General features: G+C 42.5%; 1 protein-coding gene across 1 annotated transcript in view; it reads left to right on the top strand.

Annotated features, from left to right (window-relative positions):
• The window catches only part of FREM3 (FRAS1 related extracellular matrix 3), a 69015-nt gene extending 51338 nt beyond the window's left edge, over positions 1 to 17677 (top strand). The window contains 12 exon segments of the mRNA XM_080403794.1: positions 727 to 909; positions 2497 to 2627; positions 4306 to 4464; positions 5704 to 6032; positions 8341 to 8576; positions 9315 to 9419; positions 9672 to 9799; positions 10714 to 10848; positions 12781 to 12907; positions 13920 to 14116; positions 14204 to 14350; positions 15099 to 17677. Coding sequence (XP_080259920.1) covers positions 727 to 909; positions 2497 to 2627; positions 4306 to 4464; positions 5704 to 6032; positions 8341 to 8576; positions 9315 to 9419; positions 9672 to 9799; positions 10714 to 10848; positions 12781 to 12907; positions 13920 to 14116; positions 14204 to 14350; positions 15099 to 15599 — 2378 coding nt within the window. The 3' untranslated portion in view covers positions 15600 to 17677.
• The last annotated feature ends 12 nt before the right edge of the window (positions 17678 to 17689 follow it).

The raw sequence follows: 17689 nt of genomic DNA, 5'->3' as shown, positions 1-17689 counted from the left end.
TCTGCCTTTTGTGAGATAATGGGGAGAGAAATTGAGAAATTCACTTGTTTATTTCCATTCCATTTATTGCTGTATATGTGTTGCTTTGATAAGAGTATCATAAATTTGACTAAGTTGAAAGAACCATAGATGCCTTGGGTCAAATTCACAAAACCTTCAGGAACGTAATAGGGACTTTTATGTACAGATTGTACAGGTTATGCATCTGAAGATGTCAAATGACATGTAAAAACAAAAGAAAAAGCCCACAACAAACAAAAAAAACATAACATAATTGATAGTGCTGTGAAATGGACTCCTTGTAAGTCGTAGAGTCATTTAAGAAAATCAGATTTATCCCATACCTTTCCCAATGCATTAGAATAAATAACTCAGAAAAGTCACTGCTTTCTTCAAAAGCTAAACATGTTTTATGCCTAAATATTCCATTCAGACTCTACTAAAGCAAATACCAGGGGATCAGGTATTCTTCTTTTAATAATAGCTACAAAATTCTATCTGAATTCCAGTTTCCAAAGTATTTCACTTTGATCATTCCATGTAGCAATCAATAAATCAAATATATTCATAACCAGACAATCACTTTGAATTTTCAGGTTTGTTAGTTATGACATTCTCATTCCTTTTGGATTACCCACTCTCAGAGAAGTTATTTGCACTTGGTCTAGTTGATATTAGAAAATTATTATTTATTTTTTTTAACGTTGAGGTTCTTTTCTCATCTAGAACCAGTTATTACATTCTCTGAAATAAAATACAGCATTCAGGAGCCTGAGGAACCTGGAGAAATTGCACTAGTAAGAATCCATGTTCTACGCCTCGGTGATAGCTCCAAAGTATCTGTTGTCAGAGTGCACACAAAGGATGGCTCAGTCACCTCAGGAGAAGACTACAATCCAATGTCAGAAGGTAAGGGCTTCACTGGGTGTGGGGATGGGAAAGATTAGTTTGGAAAGTGCCTTCCCGCAAATGAATACTGGGCAGGAAGCTGAATTCTTGCTTTGATATCCAAATGGCAAATACCGTGCTTTAGACTAAGAGTTCCTGCTTTATTTTGTGTGTTTTGGAATAGGAGATTTGAGTATTGCCTATCTCCAAGCTAACTGTGGGACCTGTAAGGGACTGAACTGGATGCGAGATCCTGTTTGGTCTGGGCTACTTTGAATTTCCTAACCTGGAGTGCAAACTCAGGATTTCTTCGTAAGAATCAGAGTTCACACATAGCTGAGGTTGTTACCTACCCATCATGTGTTTGAGAAGAATTTGGTTCTTGAGCTTTGCCCTCAGGTCCCCTGAGGTGGCAAGAGGGCTGGGATATTCTTATGATAGACAGCTTAAGATGATACAGGAATATACTCAGATTCCTGGTTCTGCTATTTTAAGGCAATTATCTAGATTTATTCTGCGTTCATCATCCAGTGGTATGGAAGAGAGATCTGCTTAAGCACTTACAGTAAGGAGCTGCCAGTGGTGGGATGCTTTTCACAGAAAACCCCACCCCTAGGAGCTGGCACCCAGGTCCCCTGTCTCCCAGGAAAGAGTTCAAACCTCAGGCTTACAGACCCATCTTCTCTTCCTGTGACCTATTGCGTTTCAATTTGTTTTCATGGTAGTGACATGGTTCGGATGGAGTGTCACCCTCACAGGAACAATGTATAAGCCTGGTGCTTACGCAGGCTCCCTTGGGGAGTAACTTTTCTACAGTGTCTTCTGCAGGGGGGGAGGTATGACCTTGAATACAATTAAAATAAACAAACAAACAAGGTCTCTCATTTCTTGAGTATTCTTGCTATTGACTGGGCTGGTGTCAGAAAAATGGGTACCACTTCCTCCTGGCTTTTAGCAAGAAATAACAATCGCCAGTTGATTTCTGGAGGAAGGACCACAGATGCCTGTTTCTAATAGACCATTCTTGTCTTGGGATTTCATATAGATGAACATGTCTCCTAAAGACCTAGCGCCAAGAATGTTGACTTTTCAGCTCAAAGTGCAGGTGTTTTGGATGCTGCTTAAATATGCACTGCAAATGGAGCCTGAGGCAGTATCAGTACTGGTATAATAATGTATTTGGGACCATTCCTTGGCATGCAGACACATTCTGCTGAACTTTCTTTGTCACTGAAAGCAGGACCTCTGCGTGCAAACTGCGTCCCTGGTCCACACTAATTCAGAAACTTGTCCAGCAATTATTTGGAAGAAAACTAGTTGGCCAGGCACAAAATTGTGTCAGGGTGTTATGTTTTGATGTTATTTTAAGTCTTCCATCAAGTTATCAATATCAACTTGTATTCATTTTTTCTGTCCAGCAAAAGTGGGTTACTTTTACTTCATCATTGTGCTGAGGAACAGATACTAACACCTCAGTCCACTACTCCATTTTACTTAGGGCAGAACGACGTTATTGCAACAGAGTATGTTACTTGATCACAACTGAAAAAGAAAACAATGTTTGGGTCTTGATTTTGCATTAATTTGTTGGGTTTTTTTTTTAATCAGATCTTGAATTCAAAGAAGGAGAAACTGAGCATTTTGTTGAAATGGAGTTTCTGTATGATGGCATACGAGAAGTGAGAGAAGCATTTACTGTCCACCTGAAAGCTGATGAGAACATGGTAGCAGAGACACAGGTAACCACTGCTGACAACAAAATTTGCCATTTGCAATGATTTTTTTTTTTGTTTGCATAAACATTAAAAACCCACGTACTCACAGCATGCATGACAGCCTGTTGGTGACACGCTCCTGTGGTCAGTTTGGTGCATACCTGTCTAAATCCTGGTATAAATTAGCTGTAAATCCACACACTTTGAACAAAGTTTAGAAGTCTCGAATTACAGCTTTTATGTGTGACCCACTACCTGCTTCACAGAGAGTTTGGCAGTGGAGAGCTCTCTTGTTCTTCCCAAGTTATTGGTGTACCTCTTAGGAAAGTATAGTGCACTGACTGGCTTGTAGAAACCTGTTCTGACTTTTCCTATTATAGATGGTGAAAAGTATCAAAACATTTAAAAATATAGAAAAAGAAAGCAAGCAGCTGTGACTGACAGTTTTTATTTGTGTTAATTGTGTCTCCGGCTGCTACCCAACCCAGTATAATGGAGAGACTGCGTCAGTCCCTCTCTAAAACATGTGTGGACAGATGTAGCAGCTGCAGCCATGCTGTGATGCTCTGACGGGTGCTCTGCATGACTTCATGGGCTCACGTACAGCTCAGTGAGGCCTTCTCGCCCGTTCCTGTGGTAGGAGGTCTGTGGGCAGGGAGGCAGGCATGAGTGGGGACAGATGGGCATAGGTTCCTTTCCCATTTCTTCTATATTTTGGTAAGGCAGAGGAGAGCGCAGCAAGTGTTAGAGCTGCTACAGTTCTGAAAAGCACCGCCTGCCATTCTGGGCTGTATTTAACATCTGATTTGACTTAAACACTAGCAGCTTCTTACTTCAATACTATATACAGTAAATCACTACATGCAGAGAAACTATGGCCCTGGGATCCATTACATCATGTATATTATACCTTGATAAATTTGTTGGCCCCTATTTTAAAAACAGAAGCTCCAAAGTTAACGCACAGTCTTCATACTTAAGTTGGTAAAAGCCTGAACTGGCTGTCAAGTGAGATCAGATTGTTGTGTAGGCTGAAGCTAGTACATGGTCTCTGGAATTAATTTAGGAGCGTTTGAAGGTTTGGGTTTGTATTTTATGTTTGTGGCAAGGTTTTGGGGGAGGTAGATGAGTCAGGAGTGAAGTTGAGCATGGGAAAATCAAAAGGAAACGTGGTGATTTAATGTTTGTCTTTTGTTTCTTGCTACCCAAATCTACTTTATTTGGCAAAAAATTAAATTAATTTTCCCTGAGTTGAGTGTGTTTTGTCCATTGGAGTAATTGGTAAACCATCTCCCTGTTTTTAGCTGGACCCATGAGCTTTCTCATCCTATTTTCTCCTCCTGCCATGCTGAATATTGGGGAGTGAGTGAGCAACTGGGTGTGTGTTGGACTGTTTGCCAAGACTAACTTCTTTGGTGTTTAAGGAAAAATTGGAATATTTTAATTTCCCTTTTTATAGTGTTTGGGGAATTAATTCTTCCTTCATGTTCAGCTAGTTGCTGGTGAACAGGTTTTAAGTGGAAAACCTGTAAAACCCATAGAAGTAAATCTTCCTTAATACAAGTCACCATTTTATCAGAGAACCCTGGGTAAAACCAGAATGAGTTTGGTGGCAGAAATTAAGTTGCAGGCACTACTTCTCCTTCTCCCTCCATTCCTCATTTTCAGCAGTATATATAAAGTTTTCTTTCTCTCAACTCAGATGAGTAAAGCCATTGTGTACATTGAAGAAATGGACAGCGTTGCAGATGTGACATTTCCAGCTGTGCCTCAGGTTGTCTCACTTCTGATGTATGACAATACTGCTAAAAGCAAAGAGAATCCACACCCTCCAACTGGCTATCCTGTTGTCTGTGTAACGGTAAGGCTTGCTTCAGCAAGCTTTTGTCCAGCTTACTCATTCCATGCTCCGGAGCATGTAAGAAAATTGAAAAAGTATTCAATTCTGGAAAGTGACAACTAAAAGCAGCAGGCTGTTGTCTTTCTGCTGTCTTAACTCAGGAGGAGAGGTTCCAAGAGAGGGTTACTAATGCCCCTAACCTGTGACAGCTGTTTCTGCAGTGAGTGTTTCTTGCTGAGTTAAATAGGTCTCTTGTACTGGCTGTGCTGTCAAACTAATTAACCAGTTCCAGGGGATGATTTGGACACATAGAAGTAAGGCCAGAAACCCAGAGATTTCTAAACCCAAACTGAGCATGCAGGAAGGCGCAGAGGAGCAAAGTGCTGCCCAAACAAGGGCAGTGGCTGCTGGGCCATACGGAGCTTTCCAGAAGCAGTTTGCATTCTGGCTTTGTGAGCAGAGCTGTGCCATGAGCAGCTGAGCAGCAGATTTTACCAAAGTTGACTGAACAGCCTTTGGGATCAGCCATCTGTCCCATCTGCAGGAGGCTGCTCTCCCAGACAGAGCTGGCAGAGGGACATGGACTTGTGTGCCTGCTGCTTCTGTGTGAAGTCAGGTGTTTTAAACTGTTGATCAAGGGTGATTTTTTTTTTTTTTTGGGGGGGGGGGGGTGGGGCGGAGGGAAGATGAATGTTGCAGTTGCAAAAGGCACACATGCATCTTCATTCCTGCTTGATTCCATTGTGAGGAAGCAGCAACAGACTGCTGGGAATGGTGCAGTTGTAATTTGGCAGCTCTTCGCCAGGGATGTATGAATTCAGGCCACTTATTTCATGTTTCTAACAGTTTCTAATTTATTAAGAGTGGTTGCAGACTGGGATTTTTCAAGCTAGCATGTCTAAATTTGGGAGAACTTACTATGTTGTCAAATAATAGTTCGGGTTTTTGAGTTAGTACTAGCAGTTTCCAGGTTTGTGGGATTAGAGGTGACACGTGAATCATAACAGCAACTCACAACTGTCTGAGGTTTGGTTTTATGTTTGTTTGTTCTTGTTTTCAATTTTAAAAGCCCCATGGCATTCATTCATATCCCCTCAATTAATAGGAATCATGCAGTGTGCCTGCATGAAGGTCTTACTTTGCTGATGCAGCGTTAGTAATAAGCACAATACTGCTAGAATAATGCTTAATAGTTTGCTTGCCTGGAGCAGGTGTAAGAATAGATAACCTCCTTTATTTTGTCTAAATGCCAACCCACAGGCATGCAATCCCAAGTATTCAGACTACTACAAAACCGGATCCATCTGCACCACAGAAAACATCAATGACACTCTGACCATGTACCGCTGGCTTGTCAGTGCTCCAAGTGGGAGTGATGGTGTCACCAGCCCGATGAGGGAAGTGGACTCCAACACCTTTTTTACCAGCACCAAATCCATCTCCCTGGACTCTATATACTTCCAAGCAGGCTCCAGGCTTCAGTGTGCAGCTCGAGCTGTGAACGTCAATGGCAATGCAGGTCTGGAGCTGCTAAGTGCAATTTATACAGTAAACAGAGAGGAAGGTAAGTTTTTCATGATGGGAATTAGGTAGCCTTTCTTGGAAAAGTGTTTGCAGCTGATGGGGGTCTGCTATGGAGTGTTTTGGTTTAGGGCATTAGTGCTTGTATGTTAGTTAGTTCTTTTTCATACCAGTACGGGACTGTTGCTAGTGAAAAGCAAAAACATCTTGTAATTATCTCATCAGGTCTGGTATTTCGTGACTTTGCTTCCATCGTAGGTCATATGTACGTGATTGGTGGGTGTATGGGTGATAATGATTTCTTATACCTAATTTGTCTAATCACTAGAGCAGAATATGACTTCCCCAGTCTTGGGTCCTTTGCTTGTCTCGATACGCATATCTCGGATACGCCTCTATTTCCATGTGGTTTTAGTTTAAACAACACAGCTACTGATGCTGAGGGTGTATTGTAGGTGTACTGAATCTGATATTGTCTAAAGACCTGCATACTTCAGACAGTTAAAATAGAGGTGCTGGAAAAGTGTAGGGGCATGAAACCCTTGAGGAAATTCAGATATTGCAGCACTGCATGCGTGATTCTGCTGAGAACTTACGCTCTGCCTCAGAAGGCAGGGAGACATCCTAATTCTGGGTTTAGCCCACATCCCTCAGGTTTCTTAACTGTGATCCATACCTGGATGTGTACATCTAATCTCTTGCTTTTTCCCAGAAATTCATTTGAGGAAAATGCATCTTCTTGCTCAGTCAGTGACTAGAACAGTTACTTGGAAGTTACTTTAAAGTCCTATTCTGCCCAAATTAAAGCAGGAGCCTGACTCCACTGCATTTTGGGATTCACAGGGCCAAAATATTGGGTGCTAGGGGGTGAGTCTTCTCTGTCTCTTTAGACTAAAATGTTTTCATTGTAGTCAGCTTAGTGACTATGCAAGTGGGTCATGCTGTGCTGCTTCAGCGCTGGTTTGTGCAGTTCATTCCTTCTGCTACATCTCTGCAACGCAGAGCCCTTTACCTCCATCTCTTCCAGCCACAGTGCAAACCCCCTGAGTAGGATTGAACTATGTGGGAAGAATTGAAAAGGTTTTGTGTTACCAGGGTATTAGTGACGGTCCTGTTGTAGTGGCAGTGGCCTGTCCTCAAGAGAAGACAAGGCTTGTGCAGAGAGGAAGTATTTTTTGTTAAGATCACAAGCTGGGGAAGGAAGGGAAACTTTTGGGCATGTAATCTGGTCTGAAATCCATCAAGGTGTTAGGCAGTTGAGTTCGTGCTTAGTGGCTGAAAAGTAGCTCCCTTGAGGCTTTCCATCGTTAGCAAGTTAGGCAGTGGCTACAACTCCATTGCCTTGTAGAAATAAACCATATGCATGTGGTATGTTATTGACCCTGGAAGTATTTTCTAAGGCTACAAAAAAAAATGCTTTTACCAAACAAAACCCAACCAAACCCAAACCACACTTCTAATTAGAAGCTCTAATGTAGGCTGACAGTGTTCAGGCTTCAGACAGAGCTGTCAAGTAGGTGAGTTTTTCTAAAGAGAAGCTTGGTTGATAAGGAACAAACAAAAGTTTACCCAAAATATGATTTTTCCATATAATTTGCCTGAGTAAAACAGGCTTTTGTTCCAGGTCTTTGATACATATTACATCAACATCAGTCACAGAGCAGGCATGGTGGCTCCCCTGTGCAGTGTCCAACAGCACATTGTGTTTCCTTGGAAAATAACCCAACACACAAGTGCCCTACAGCAATTTCACTTCAATTAGAGGACATTCCAGGGGGCTGTAGACCCTGTGTGCTGGCTCTGCCTTGAATCAGCCTTGGTTCAGCAGCTTGATGCTTTCCCATTCCATAGGTGCTCAGTGGCCAAAGAAGATTTATTTACTAATTATTTGCTTAGCCACCCATTCTGGTTGCTTGCTTGGTAGAGAGAGACTTCCATAACTCAGAATTGTAAATTGCAGTGTTTCAGGGTGCCATAATCTATAGAGTTCAATCTGTTTTAAAGGGAGGTGTTACTTACAGAACTTATTTCTAAATTGGTGGGTTTTTTTCTGAATGCCTAAGGAATCTGTGGTTCTGATCTGAAACTTCCATTTAGACCTCCTTCAGTTTCTGTGGAGTTTGTTTTGAAGGTTTGTTTTCGTTATTTTTATTCCAAAGTAAAACAAAATCTTAGATGGTCCTTTTTTTTTGAAGCGGTATGAACCCTGTAATGTTAAATTGGCAAAAATTTGGGGACATTATGAATTGAGGTGTTTGCAGCACCTGAAATAATAGTGATGCCAGTAACAGATAAAAAAATGTTCCTGTGCAGATGGTTTTGCTCCGGTTTAAAGAGTGCAATTCATGAGAATGCAAGGTTGGCAAAGTAAATTTTTTTCAGGTTGCATACAGTAACCTGGTACCGTAATATTTTTCAGGTCTTAAATCTGGTGCAGTCGTATGTGACTCTGCGGGTTCCTCTCTCTGTCTCCTACGTCTTCCACTCCCCTCCTGCTGTTGGTGGCTGGCAACATTTTGATCTGCAGTCTGAACTGAGACTCACCTTCGTGTACGACACAGCTATCCTGTGGAAAGATGGGATAGGCAGCCGTCCTGAATCAGAGCTCCAAGGTGAGCTGTTTCAGACGACATCATTTCTAAACTCCATCCTGTTCTGATGATGGGAGATGTGGTTGGTAACTTGATGCTTTTTAGTGCTGAGAATCTCAAAAGCAGTAACAGCATGCTGACTCCCTCGGTTAAAACACCCACCCAAAGGACAATTAGGTTTGGTGTTTAGTGCTGTATGTTATTAAACTAGATGTTTTGAACCTTCCCTCAATTGCATGCTGGTTTTAATCTATAAAAAATGAGATGAATTAATGCACGGACCAACCCTGAAGCAGATGTTCTTATGGAGAGATAAGACTCCAGTGCTGAATTGGTGCACAGTTACAGGGCAATGGAAGCACTTACATATCCCTGTGCTGGAGAAGTGCCTGCAAAAGGGACCTTACGGGAGTGAGCAGCCTTGGTGTCTGTGTGACAAAAAGTCCCAGACCCTTTCTCCTGCCTGTACTCTGTTTTATCATCATATGTGGATAGACTTCAGGTGAGTCTTAGTCTTACGTAAGCAAAAGGGAGAAACAAAACCTGCCTTAATGGATCGAATCATTAGCAGGTATGTGTGTGTACATTTCTTCTGCAGTTGGTGGGTTTGGAGGTCTCTCTCAGAACAATAAATGTGACAGGGTTTAGTATCTGTGAGGAAGCAGATCTCCAGATGCAAACAAATACATGAAGAGCCTTCCTTTAAAAACGCGCTTGGGCAATGTCGGTGGGTAAAATCATTGGCATTTTCCTCCCTAGGCTCCCTCTATCCCACAAGTATGCGGATCAATGACGAAGGGCGACTAGTGGTGAACTTCCGAACAGAGATTCGTTTCCGGGGCCAGCTGGTGATGTCCCACCCAGGTGCATAGCCAGCCTGTCCATCTGTGCTAGCCAGAGTACCTGTAGTGCTGTCTACGTGGCAGAGGAGAAGGACACCCCAGAAAAGGGTCTGTCTCGGTGTAGAAGGGGAATAAGTAACTGAGGCATTTCCTTTTCTGGGGTGTAAGTTAATTTCTTTCTGTTCTCTTGCTGCTTTGCTTTTGTGTGCTAATTTTATACTGTACCAGGCATTGTTAGTTATGGAAAATTATAATTCACCTTCTATTCTTTCAGGAACATCTCTGGCATCAATGGTGATGTCTGCTGACCACCCTGGCCTCACGTTTACACTCAGTCTGTTACGAAGCGAGCCAACATTCCACCAGCCTGTGCAGCAGTGGAGTTTTATCTCTGACTTTGCTGTGAGTCTGCATTCAGACTTGAATTTAAGGAAGCAAAGGAAATGTCAGTTTTTAACATACTTCCTGTGCGGTCGTCAGCACTGTAAGATCAGTAAGCGTCAGCTCATTTGGATGCAGTCATGTATTTTCATTACATAACGGACAGCCAGCAATCCCTGGAGCTTGAGTCCAGAGGCCTGAACCAGTGCTCCCGCTAGCACTAGCTGGTACCATTGTTGCGCAGGTCAGTGCTGGAGCTGTGGCATCTCTTGAAGAATCTGCCTTAATGTTACCTTCTTCCAGCATTGCTGGGAAACTGGGAGCCAGGAGTTGCTGCTGCCATTATGAGAAGCTGGATTTTTAGGCGTGTGACAAAGCTGCTTAGTTCTTGTGGAGCTCAGGAGCCAGTGGGAGCTACTGTGGTGACAAAGTCTGCACTTCAAATATGGCAGAAGAGGCTTGCTTAGGAGCGTCTTGCTTCTGTGAGAGGGACACAGCCCAGTTACTCAGCTCTTGCTGAGCTGGCAGGAAAGGAGCCATTTGCATTCACTAGAAGTATGAGCAAAATCAACTTCTAGTCAGAGAGATTTAGTAGGTTAGGTCTGGACACGGGCATGTTTGATTCCCACCACCATGGGAAGGTCAGCTCTTCAGAGGCCTGATAGCAGGTGTACTGTATTAACCTTTGACAGAGAAGTAGAGGAGAGACAGCATGTGTCAGCGCCGTGCCTGTGCTGCTGAGGAGTGCCGACAGTGCTGGTGCCCATGCTTCGTGCATGAGGTAAAGCACCACAGTCATAAACAGCAACGTCCATGTTTGCAAAAGTGTTTAGGATGCTGCTGGGAATTCAGCTTCACCTCGGGGGCAATGTGAGCTGAAAAAGTGATTGTTCATAGGCTGTGGAGAAACGCTCATTTCTCTAATCTTCTCACAGGTACGAGATTACTCAGGTACTTACACTGTGAAATTCATCCCCTGCACTGCTGCACCCGGCCAGCAATATGCCCTCCCTGTCACCTGCAACCCACGGGACCCAATTGCGTTTGATATGGACATCAGGTTCCAACAGGTACACCCTTTTACATGGGACTTGCATGTTTTTCCATAAAGCCTCATGGCCAAGACCAGCTAAAAGCCAATTTAAGCTCAAAAGAAGGTGTTTTGTAACCAGCAAGAGATGTTCTGGCATAGGCTATCCAGTACCAGGTGCCAAGAGAACATCACAGAGTTATTTCAGATGGCTTCAGGAGTTTTACAGGGCTTGTAGGTTGCTCTAGATCTCATCTTTTCAGGTGAGATAAAATCAAACTAAACTAATTTTTTTCCAGTAATTAGAATCTTGGTTTTCCATTTATTATTTATTTACCTCTTAGTCCAGCCTATTCCTCAGTTCTAAGTGAGATTATTTTCAGAGTTAACTGAGGCTGCTTTGTAAAACTGAGATTCAATGCACTAGAATTGTTTCAGTTTTCTCAAGCAGTGCGAAACACTTCATTTGGAGTTAGTGTGGCTTTGTGACAATTTTCCTGTACCTATTAAAGGGAAAAAAAAAAAAAAAAGAAAAAAGGCAGTGTGCTAAGTAGCAGTAACTTACTATTGTGGACTGTCACAAGGGCCAGATTTTTTGTTGCAGTGAGCTTGAGGAATGACTTAGCATTTGGAGACCAAGGATCTGAGACTTAACTTCTAGTGAACATTTCAAACTTTAAAACCTCTAAATGTGACATTGCATCCTTCAGTCAATACATGAAAAATGACCTTATAAGTACTGGATACCTCAAAGGCCTTGTCAGTGCCAGTCAGAGCCGTTCAGCCCTTTTGACCATTGGAGATGTTCTTTAACTTTCTGCTTCGTTACCCAGTTGTGTGGCATTTCTGGCAAGTGTGCAGACACCTGTATCACTTACATGCATGTCTCAGTCGTGTTTGCTAAATCAATCGGTGTTGAGCTGAAATGTTACTTTAAAGATACTGCTTCAGCAATAGACTTCATGCTGCAACTCAGAACATGAGTTACACAGGAAAAGGAAAATGATGAGGAAGAAAATAACCAGTTGTAGTAGCATTTGCATATGAAGTTAATTTTGTACCTCTGTCCATATAATCACACATATATATACCTTAGGACTGTTGCCCCTAGATGCTGGGCTTATTGTGGTTAACAAGATTAAACACTGGTGTAAGACAGTTTAGCTCTTTACCTTATTTCTGTGTTGGAGAGCTGTTCCCCTCCTGTTCCCCACTGTCTCTCCCGGGCATTACACCTGTCTCCCAGCACTCTGGAGTGTCAGATGCACAGGGCAGGCACAGATCATCAGCCTGGTGCCAGCTTCCTCCGTCGATACATGCTGGGCTCTCTTGGGCTTCTGCAGCCACGAGGTGTTTGCAGTGGGGAAGGCAGAAAGGGGATGCCTGGGAGCAACTTCTCCTTGCACTACAGGACTGGACTTACTTGCAGGGCAATCCTGGGCTGGCCTTCAGGCACGGCCCACGGTACTTTTCTAGGTGAATTGCAGGCAGCTTCTAGTGTAACACATACAGTGTAGCCAGGGCCCAGGAGGGGCAGACAAGGGTTCCCATCCTGTGCTTGTTGAATACACGTGTTGTTTAGAGTAGGGGAAATGAGCGGGTGTCGAGCTAGGTTCTGGTCCTGATCTAGTTTTATTGGCCTCTTGCCCACAGCCCTGTTCTCCCAGTAACTTTTGCAAGTGTCACTGGAAAGATACATTGCTGTCCTGTATCTCTTTCCTCAGGTACCTTTTGCTAGTTTACTTACCAACGTTCAAACAACGCACTACGTTTGTGTATTTTAATGGGTTGTGACAGAAAAGCACAAGGAGAGGTTTATGTAAGTACGTGTATAGGAGGGATTCTTATAAAGGCTGTGTACTGCTGAAAGGTTTGATCCACGCATCACTGCTGTGGCAGTGGTGTACCAACGATCATTGTAAAGCTACAACCAAGGCATTTTTTTATCATTTCATATCACTTTTCCCTACAGGTCAGTGACCCAGTGGCAGCAGAGCTCAGTCTAAATACTCAAATGTTTCTGCTGTCCAAAAAGGAGCTTTGGATATCTGATGGATCAATGGGATTTGGAGAAGGAGCTGACGTAGCCTTTACCAAAGGTAAAATGTCAATTGTACATTCAGCATATGGGGAAAGCTAGAACAGGACCGCTTCTAACAAGAGCTGAATATGTATTTTACTAGTTTTATAACCCTTATGTGGTCTACATACTTCCACTGCAGAAAAGTAAAATACAGAGGCACTAAAATATGATGTAATTTAGTGTAATTGAAACATGCTTTGGTTCCGTTTATGGGCTCTGAGAGGAAAAGCCTTCCAAAGGTAGGTGCAGAATTTAAGTGTGTATATCTGCAACTGCAGTTCTGGAAACTCTTGCTCAGTTACTGCATAATCACATATTCCCCTCACTCCGCTTGTTTTGCTTTGAAGCCGCCCACACTAACATTTTGCCCCATTTTGAGGAGGCTAAGTAATTTCAGTTCTTAGGTTATTCTAGTCAGAAATGCAGGAATTGAATACTTGTACACCTGAGGCTCCTTGACTTGGTCATGCAGCTGTTCTCAATTGCAGACTGGATGCACAGTAACTGCACCTGGCACAGGGCAGGTGCTCTCACACCATTGTATTCACTCACTGACTGGAGCTGTTACCAGGTTCCAAAGAGACTCCTGGTAATGGCGGTACTGGACCAGAAATAATTTTGTTTCTAATCCATCCCTTATTTGAGTTATCAGTCTAAATCCCAAATGTCCTTGTTAAGAACTTTCTTTTGCTTGAGATAATGCTATCAGGTTGGGGAGTTTCTTATATGTGAATATGGGTTGCCCTCTAGTGAAAAGAAGGGAAAAGCTTGCTTAAAAAAAAAAGAGAGAGCTGCACTGCAGGAACTGAACGTCAGTACAAATCATAACCGAAAATAAAGACTAAAGTCCATACTAAATTAGTAGTAACAGTCATGGAACCTACTGTCTTCTCGTGCAAAGGGAAATACATTTAAAGCTAGATAATTCCTGTCCTGAGAATTTTTAATAACAATGGTTTGGTAACAACTTGATTTAATAATTTTAAATTGACTGTTATAATGTAAAATGCGTTTATCTGCTTTACCAGGATCTGAAATCTATGGCCGAGTGATGGTGGATCCAGTTCAGAATCTCGGTGACTCCTTCAGCTGCAGCATCGAGAAGGTGTTCCTCTGCACTGGTGCCGACGGGTACGTGCCCAAGTACAGCCCAGACAGCCCAGACACTCAGGAATACGGATGTCTGGCTGACTCACCCTCCCTCCTGTACAGATTCAAGATCTTGGTATGTAAACAATGAGTTATGGTAGCATGTATTTTTAGATTGCTGATTTCCATGTGAATCTGGAAATACCAAACTTACTTCCTTTAGGATAAAGCTCAACCTGAGACACAAGCAAGAGCCTTTGGAAACCTGGAGTTTCATGCTACACTAGCAGCTGATCATGCAGATGCTTTTCCTCTAGTCAAACAGCCTGGTTCGGATGGTTTCAGCCTGTCATCTGCTCCACTCTTCCAGGTAAGTTGTCTGATAAGTGTATCACAGAAATTCTTTCACATGGAAAAGGTGACGGGTGGAGAACAGAGCATGCAGGTAATCATGGCGACTATGTTGGCAGTGACAGGCTTCAGCAACAGCTTTGCTTTGTTCGCTCTCCCTAACAGTACGGAAACAATGAGAGCGTTGCTCTGTAACACTGAGCTACCCTTCTGCAGCCCTGCTGTTACTGCAGACACATACACCTGGGGCTGGGAGCAGAAGTCGCTGGTTTAGCTTACCACAGAGGCCTTTTTATGCAGAAGAAAACTAAGAAATTAGACTTGATTTTCTTGCAACTAAAAAAAAAAAAAAAAAAAGGTTTGTATATGATACGAAAATAAAAAAAAGAGAAAAAAGACAACTGTGCATCCTGCTTTAAGTCAGATTAATTCAAATTCCTCAAGTCTTTTTTTGGTCTCCTAAAGTGGGGTTCTTCTTGCCTAAATTAAGACTAGTGTTTGTCAGGTAAATGCAGTAGCTTTTATGCATTAACTCTAGAAAGAAATAGGCTCTCTTAGAACATTGTTTATCTGACCTACTTCAGCAGGCTGCATTAAGGAAAGATTAATCCTATCTCCAAGAGCCTATTTCTGCCATTGACTTTAATTAGCCATATTTGGCAGCAAACTGGGGACATCTGTCTGGATGAATCTGATGCTTGGTGTTTTTCAGTTTATAGTGCATGAGGGGGCTGTTCTGGTGCGTTTGTGGTTTGGTTTTTTTTAAGGTGGCAGCTGGCCGAGAATGGTACATCCATACGATTTACACAGTTCAATCGAAAGAAAATGCACAGAGGCACAATGGCGAAAGAAGTCTGGACTATCACCATGTGTTGTCCTCTGCTCAAGGAAGAGTTAGCGCCGCAGCCTTTAAATGCAGCAGAAGAGCCAACCCTGACTCCCCAGTCTTCATGCAAGAAATTGGAGCAGAAAAAAACAGGGGCACGAATATCCAGCATATTGCACTTGACCGTTCTGACAAAGCTGTCATCATCCACAAAGATGTGGTCGCAGCAGGCACGCCGCATCACAGGCCAGTACTGGAAATTGCAAGCGGGGACTCTGGCAACGGTATTGTACCCATTACTGGAGGCTTGACAGGACTGCTGCTTCTGGTCTGCACGGTGGTTCTAACTCTTTTTTTCTTGAAGCAGAGGCAGCAGCCCTCTGCTGGGAAAAGCAAAACTCCCGTCAGCCACTCCAGTGGCAGTACAACACAGCAGCGGTGACAGTTCAGAAGTCTAGCCAAGTTCCGGGGTGCCTGTCTTTTAACATGTCATGTCACCAAAACGCAGGCTCTCAGATCTAGCTCTTGGCTGACTCCTTTGCACAGACGACTGGCTGCTCCAGTTCTAATGCTGGCTCAATTATTTGTAATGAGCAGCTATTTCTGACAGGGCTGGTGTACTAGGGTGAGTGGCATTTATGGAATTCAAACTCCATGAATGACAGTTGGTGCTTTTTTCTCTTTTTTTTTTTTTTTTTAAAACCTAGTTTTTCTTTAATGTTTTGAATATGCAGCTGTAAATGTGCCTTATATCCAGCATGGAAGGTTGGTGCTTTTTGATGGTGGTTTTGATGACATGCACAGTATCTAGTTCTTGTGTAACGGGTTTTGGTTTTTTGTTTGTTGTTAGGGGTTTTTTAATTATTAAATGCTGAGGAAGGAAGAAGGTAGTAGTATTAGAATGGAAGCTAAGTAGCAGATAACAGTATTCTTTTAAATGAGTGGTACCAACAGTTTTGTCTCAAATTTTATGAGGACCTCGGACATGGACAGGAGCCTCACACAGGTAAGGCTGTAATTGCAGTTATCTGTAAGGAGAGCATTACATGCGATCAGTAAGACCTATAGTGTAAAGCTACACTAGAAAAACAATATGTTAATGCTTAAATGCTTTCAAACACCTTCAAACACAATCTAATACTTCAGAACAACTTTCCCATATTATACAATATTTGCCTCTCTTCCTCTGCTTGATTATAGCATCAAAATATAGGCAAATACTTGTAAAAGGTAGCTTATTTTGCCCGATGGCACTGGGGGGAATGCACTTGTATCACCTAGAGCAAATAGTTTGCTTGATTTTTTTTTACTTCTGCTTGAAAAAAATGGATTTTGTGTAACTAAGAGGATGTCATTTGGGAGATTACTGTTTGGTTGCTTTGGCTTTCTTCATATTGGCACTTGAAAACTGCGAGCACAAAGGCAATGCTGCTTAACTATTTAACAAATCTTTTCCTCCTGCTTCCTCTAAAGGTTTTTAATTAAGGCTGGTTATAAAGTTTTGGTGGCATTCAGGTTTTTTGTGTGACTAGGGATGCTTTTAAAGGAAGGCTGCAGCATTTTTATTGAGGGTACACCATGCCTAAGCAGTTCGGCTGATTTCTTCTAGGGCTGCCATGCCAATTCAGCCTGTGAAGTGCTGCGGAGTGGCTGTTGACTCTGCTGTACATGCAGAGTTCTTCTGACTTTCAAAAAGTACAGTTACTCCACCTGCTTCCAGCTGGTGTCTGCAAATGAGGAAACCTGCAAACAGGAACTCATTTAATGTACTAGTAAGAACTGTACTGCTGTTCATGAAATCTACATGTGTGAGGCCTCAGCTTTTTCTTAAGTGCTTAAGCTCCAAAAAGCTGATTTTTCTAGGGTTGCATTTCTCTGCTTACACAGCAATGGTGCCTTTTGATATGCCTTCTTAAATAGGCCAAAACTGAGCATTTGTTCTGTGGGTTTTTCCTAATCAATTCCAAAATTATGCTACATTAGATGATGGCATTGGGAAACACAATTTCACCTCAGTCATTATATGCCAGATACACGAAAAAGGACACACGGTATAGGAAACGTGGCCATGGTACCGTCTGACTGGTCCAGGGAACAGCGGGGATTGCCAGACAGCTCCAGCCTTGCACACCTTCAGCTGGCAGCAGCTCTCCTCACAGGAATCAAGACTGTCTCTGCATTTACCGCAGCTGTTTGAGAGAAGAGAGCTGTTTTACATATTAAGTTTTCTGTTCTGACTTGTTGCTATTTGCAATAAAAATTCTACCATTGTTAGGCCATTCTAATTAAATACAAACCTCAGCACGACTGACTGACTTACCTTTCTTCTGGTTCATTTTCTTCTGGTTAGGCAGAAAAATCTTATAATTTTGTTCCAGTCTGGATGTACGCTGATCATTTCGTTCTTGAGGTAAATACCTGGCCTTTCCACTAACGCCAAAGAATGAAGTATATTTATGCAGTAAAATTAAGTTCAATAAAGGCAAGGTCAGTGCCACAGAATTTCCAGAAATGGGGTATGATGGGTAGTGG

Source organism: Falco punctatus (assembly GCF_963210335.1).
Source record: "Falco punctatus genome assembly, chromosome: 1".
Lineage (NCBI taxonomy): Eukaryota > Metazoa > Chordata > Aves > Falconiformes > Falconidae > Falco > Falco punctatus.
Note: the sequence above shows the minus strand (reverse complement) of the source record. Positions and strands in the feature narration are given on the sequence as shown.